The 5843-nt window shown below is 39.3% G+C and overlaps 1 protein-coding gene and 1 long non-coding RNA gene across 2 annotated transcripts; both read left to right on the top strand.

Annotated features, from left to right (window-relative positions):
• LOC107604940 (glucan endo-1,3-beta-glucosidase 8) lies at positions 9-3327 on the top strand. The gene is made up of 2 exons (XM_016306657.2): positions 9-610; positions 1923-3327. The coding sequence occupies exons 1-2, from the start codon at positions 273-275 to the stop codon at positions 3028-3030; spliced, it is 1446 nt and encodes a 481-aa protein (XP_016162143.1). The 5' UTR covers positions 9-272; the 3' UTR covers positions 3031-3327.
• Positions 3350-5599, top strand: LOC107604941. Its single transcript, XR_001612432.2, has 2 exons — positions 3350-4020; positions 5036-5599. It is a non-coding gene; the product is annotated as an uncharacterized LOC107604941 (long non-coding RNA).

Genomic DNA, 5843 nt, shown 5'->3' with positions numbered 1-5843 from the left:
GGTTGTGAGGTTGTGAAAGTGGGGCTATATTACTATATTCTCGCTAATTTCGCTGTTTCTTCGTTAGAGCCCCTCACTTTCTTGAACGGTTTCTCTCTTAAAGTGGGGTTTTTGGTTTTTTAAGTTGCAACATACATACATAACCAGTTTCTATTTTTTTTTTTTCAAGCCACCTCAATCTCACTATTTATATCTATATATATAATACGCCGTTTCTTCTCTTCCCCTCTGTGACATTTAATCAAGCACCTTGCGTGCTATTATTTTCTTGGATGGGAAAGTTGGGGCCTTTGATCTTAGTGGCTCTGTTATCGTTTCTGTGGTGCTGCCATGCCGTTGTGGAAGGGCTGGGTGTGAATTGGGGAACGCAAGCAACGCACAAGTTGCCACCGGACACGGTGGTGCAGATGCTGAAGGACAATGGGATTCAGAAGGTGAAGCTGTTCGATGCAGAAGAATCAACAATGAGTGCTCTTGCTGGCACTGGAATCGAGGTCATGGTTGCCATACCTAACATCCAGCTTGCTGATATGAATGACAATGATAAAGCCAAACAGTGGGTTAAGAAGAGTGTTACAAAGTACAACTTCAATGGCGGTGTTAACATCAAGTGAGTTCTTTTGCTCTCCTTCAGTCCTTCTTTCTCTTTCTGGTTTCTATTGTTTAATACTATTTGTTTTTTAGTGTGAATTTTAGAACTTATTTGGATGCAGATATGGTTTAGATTTAGCATCATAGCTGCCTAGGTTCCTTGTTAATCCAGCTTATGATTTTGTTTTTTTTTGGGGTAAAAAAATAAATTGGAAAAATTTTTAGGGGGTTCTTCGCTCCTTGTGTTCAATTTATCATTAACATGAGGTGACCTTTGAAGTTTGAACTATGAAGGGGGCACTAATCCCGTTGTGCATCATAATAAATTAATAATAATAGTAATAACTATTTAAGAATGAATTTTAATTGGTTGATGAGTTTAGGGGCAACGAAAAGTGGGTCAGGAATCTTTCAAAAGTGAAGCCAAAGTTGTCTCTTTTCTCCACGAGCCTCATATGTAATTACTTGGAAATACCCGCAGATTTGATTCTTTTTTTTTGGAAGTGCTGCTGCCTCCTCCAGTGCCTTTTTATGTGGCTGAGGAGAAGGATATTTGCTAATTGCTAATTTGCTATACACCGAAAAGGAAGGGGAAAAAAAAGAAAAAGAATAACAGGGCATTTGTTATGATAAGAAATGAATCACTTTGCTTGCAGCTTACAATATTTAAGGGAAGCAAATCGATAGCAGTGGCCCTTACCACGCACTTTCATATGCTTGCAGTTGAAGTTTCCAGGAATTATGGGTAGCTAGGCATGAATTTATAGTTACATAGTGTGTGTGTGTGTGTGTGTGTGTGTGTGTGTGTATGTTTGTTATGTATAAATGTAAAGGTATGTGTTTATCTATGTATTAATGTGTGTGAGGGGAAGTATATCAAGAAAGTGATTAAGACAAAGTACATCAAGACAAGAAAGATTTGAGTTATAACAAATAGGACTATTAGAACTTGTTGGGCCATGGTTGTTGGTTCTACCTTCTCTGGGTTTAAAGATTTTTACCTTCCATGTCAGTTGATAAAAGAATTGGAGTTGAATATATTTCAAAAGGAGTTAGAAGTTTTATCTGGCCTTGTAGAGAATCAATCGATAAACCACAGTGGTAATATTTTTGCGCTTGAGTTTCATGGTGAGTCTATTAAGCACTATGTCTTAATCCTTATTGCTTGGAAATCCTAAATTCTCTCAATAATTAAATATATACCATTAATATATTAAAGGTCATGGTAACTTCATTTAATTGTGTATTTTCTGTTTTGTGTTAAATGATAATATTGCTGCAATTGAGGAAATTTTTTGGGCCTAACATTGAATCAATCTATTCTTTTGCAGGTATGTAGCTGTTGGGAACGAGCCATTTTTGAAATCATACAATAATTCATTCTTGAATGTCACATTCCCTGCACTACAAAACATTCAAAATGCACTTAATGAAGCTGGTGTTGGTGATAAGATTAAGGCTACAGTGCCCTTAAATGCTGATGTTTATGAGTCTCCGGCAAACAATCCTGTTCCGTCTTCTGGAACATTCCGGGCTGATATCAATGACCTAATGACCCAGATAGTAGCTTTCCTCAGCAAGAATGGTGCACCATTTACAGTGAACATTTACCCTTTCTTGAGTCTCTATGGGCATGACGATTTCCCTTTTGATTATGCCTTCTTTGATGGTGTCACCAACCCCATAAACGATAACGGGACACCGTACACCAATGTCTTCGATGCGAATTTTGATACCCTTGTTGCCGCTCTCAGCAAAGCAGGGTACGGAGACCTGCCCATAATTGTTGGAGAAGTTGGATGGCCTACTGACGGCGACAAGAACGCCAACACGCGTAATGCTTTGAGGTTCTACAATGGACTCCTGCCAAGGCTTGCAGCCAACAAAGGGACACCCCGCCGCCCTGGATACATCGAAGTCTATCTGTTCGGGCTCCTTGATGAGAATGGAAAGAGCATTCAGCCAGGGAACTTCGAGCGTCACTGGGGGATTTTCGGGTATGATGGGCAGCCTAAGTTCCCGATGGACCTTTCCGGCCAGAATCAGAACAAGATGCTCGTTGATGCGAAAAATGTACAGTACCTCGAACAAGAATGGTGCATGTTTAATCCTAATGCTAAAGATCTCAGCAAGCTCGGGGAAAGTATCACTTATGCCTGCACCAATGGGGATTGCACTGCACTTGGCTATGGATCTTCATGCAACAATTTGGATGCTAATGGGAATGCTTCATATGCATTTAACATGTATTTTCAGATGCAAAATCAGAACCTTCAAGCCTGCAATTTTGGAGGTTTGGCGAAGCTTTCGTTGACAAACATTTCAACCGACACCTGCAATTTTCCCATTCAGATAAAGTCTTCATCACCACCCTCTTTGATGGTTCCCTCTCTCTTGGCTTCTTTATTGGTTGCTTTACCGGTGGTTCTGTTTATGTAGTTTTGTTGTACATACATTAGGGTGTGATTCAACATGTGAGGAAAAAAATTGATGGTGAGAGAGATATCATACATAACATAACCAAATGATTGTGATATTTTTCACATGAGAAGATGCATTCGAGTGTGTTATTGTTATTTATTTTGGGCTTCATCATTTCTTAGGGATAGTGCAGAGGAAACTAAAGAATTCTATAGATTGATTTACAATATAAAGCTTTGATTGTATACTTGTTCCTTGTATGAACAATGGCCATGCTCATTGATATACATCATTTATTTTTTGGGTGACCAATCACATCATATTATATTATATATACTAAGAGAGAGAGAGGGACGCCGTTGACGCTATCAGGGAGGAAGGAAGAACTGCACGAGAGCCAGGGGAGGGGGAGCCTCTGCTGCGTCGCCGCCGTGCCTCCATCACCGCCGAACCGCTTTGCTAATGCTAACTCTTTCGCATCTAGTCGGCGTCGAGGGAACCGTCACCGTCGCGGCCATGGGCATGGGTTTCAAAGGGAAGAGAACACGATGAGGAGAGGAGGAGCTGTGTCCCGCTTCTGCCGCTGTCATCGTGCTCAACCTCCGCGCCAGGTCATCGTCGTCGTCGTTGTGGTCAGAAGCTGCCACTGTCGCTGTTTGGGTCCGCCGTGGGGAGGAGCAGCGCTGACGTCGCTGTAAACCAGCTGTTGGAGCCTCTGCTAGCTTGCCCTGTGCTGCTGTATCGTCACCGGAGTTGCCGTTGCTTCATCCTTTGAATTCCTTATGGTACAGTGAGTTTTCTTGTCCCGAAACCTTTACCGTTATTATTCTGATATAAGTTACTGTGGTCTTTGCGACATTGATGCATTGAGGTCGAGTTCCGGTTATTGCATATCGCGTTTAGAGTTGTCGATGTTGCTGCGAAAGTGGAATGGAGTTATGGTTGTGGCTGCCACTGTTGCGGGCCAGGATAAAGAGAGTTTTGTCCCGTAGTTAAGTCGCGATCGAGGTAGGGGTATTTTCTTAAACTCATTTTATTTTCAAGAATTGTTATAACTCTATATTAATATGAAAAATATATTTTTATGATTACGTGAGTCTTATGGATTGAATTGAATTGTTTTGGATGGATATGAATAATTATTTGGTTGATTTATTGAATATTGAGAAGACTAGTTATTCTTATTTGTTGATTTAGTTTGTTGAGTTGTTCGTTGTTGGACTGGTTTCTTAAAATTGGTTTTTGGATTATAATAGAATAATTATCGAGTGTTTGAACGTATTTTGATAATTGCGGCTGAATTATTGTGATTAATGGGATTGGCTACTTGAATTTCTTGATTCGGTTAATTCTATATTTTGTCAATTTTCTTGAGTTGAGTTGATGTTGTTGTGATAATAGTTTATTGAAATGGATTGATATTGGAAATAATTTGAATGATTGAGAGATGTCTGGTTTGGTTCGGTTGGAATTTTTGGAGGGTGGTAAAGTCTAAGTTTTAGAAGAAATGTTGCCAAATTTTTTTATGAGAATTTGGAAGTTTTATTTTGATTAATTTGATTGAAGAATTATTTTATTTGATTTTGATTTAACTAAAGAAAAGAGTATGATTTGGGGTGTTTTAGCAAACTTCGAAGTGATTATCAAAGAACAAACGATTATGTTTTTGGATTTGCAAACAGGATGATTTTTGAGTCTTTTGAAGGAGTTTTAAACTTAAACAGGTTTTGAAGTTAGTTTGAAAAAATTTTGGTTGAGTGAGAATTGGGTTTTATGAAAGAAACATTGGTTCTTAAGTGAAGTTGCTTTGGAGATTTTGGAAAATGCTATAAAAAGTGATATTGGTTTTAAAGGAAAAGGTGATTCTTGGTGTGATGTGAATTAAATGTATATTGCTTTTGAAAGTAAAAGGATCAAGTATGATTTTGAATCGTGATGAAAGTGAGTTTAAAGACTTTACTATGAACTGATGTTTACTCGTGGTAAGGACGGTGGTTAATCTCACTTGTTCGTGATTTTCTAGGTAAGGACGGTGGTTAATCCCGCTTGCCCGAGATTTACTGCAATGGCAAGGATGGTGGTTAATCCCGCTTTCGCATTGACGGAATTTTTTTCAGACAAGGATAGTGGTTAATCCCGCATGTTTGAGTTATCCGGTAATGACGGTTGGTTAATCCTGCTTACTCGTGGACTAATGTTCCGAGTAAGGACGGTTGGTGAATCTCGCTTGTGGAGCCTATGGATAACGACGGTTGGTGAATCCCACTTACCCGAGTCGGGTCTGACAACATAACCGACGCGTGAGCTCATGGCCAGTAGGATCATACTGCATTTGTTTGCTATTGTTTGTGGTGTGCTTAAGTGCTTCGGTTTGCCTATTTGATGAATTCTGTCTAACTGTTAATTGTGATACCTGTCGTAATTGCTTTCTAATTGTTTTCCTTGCATTGTTTGTGCTTGTGATTGATTATGTTCTAAGACTGACTGTTGGTTGAGAAAGTTTGGGCCGGAGGCTGTGGATTGATTATATATTGGGTCAGTGATTGTGGTTTGATTATATATTGGGCTAGAGGCCGAGATTTGATTATGTTTTGGGCTAGAGGCCGTGGTTGATAAAGTTTGGGCCAGAGGCTGAGTTGATATGTAACACCCTATCACGCAAAGCCTTATGCTTAAGTCGTAAAGCAGAAGTGGCGAGGTATTACGATCTCTAAAAATAAAACATATATATATATATATGGTTGAAAGAATTTGTAACTAGGAGCCTTGAAGAAGAACTTAAATAAAAATCGTAAAAAGAAAAGCGCATCACACACGTAAGGCAGATAACA

This window comes from Arachis ipaensis, chromosome B06 (assembly GCF_000816755.2).
Source record: "Arachis ipaensis cultivar K30076 chromosome B06, Araip1.1, whole genome shotgun sequence".
NCBI lineage: Eukaryota > Viridiplantae > Streptophyta > Magnoliopsida > Fabales > Fabaceae > Arachis > Arachis ipaensis.
Note: the sequence above shows the minus strand (reverse complement) of the source record. Positions and strands in the feature narration are given on the sequence as shown.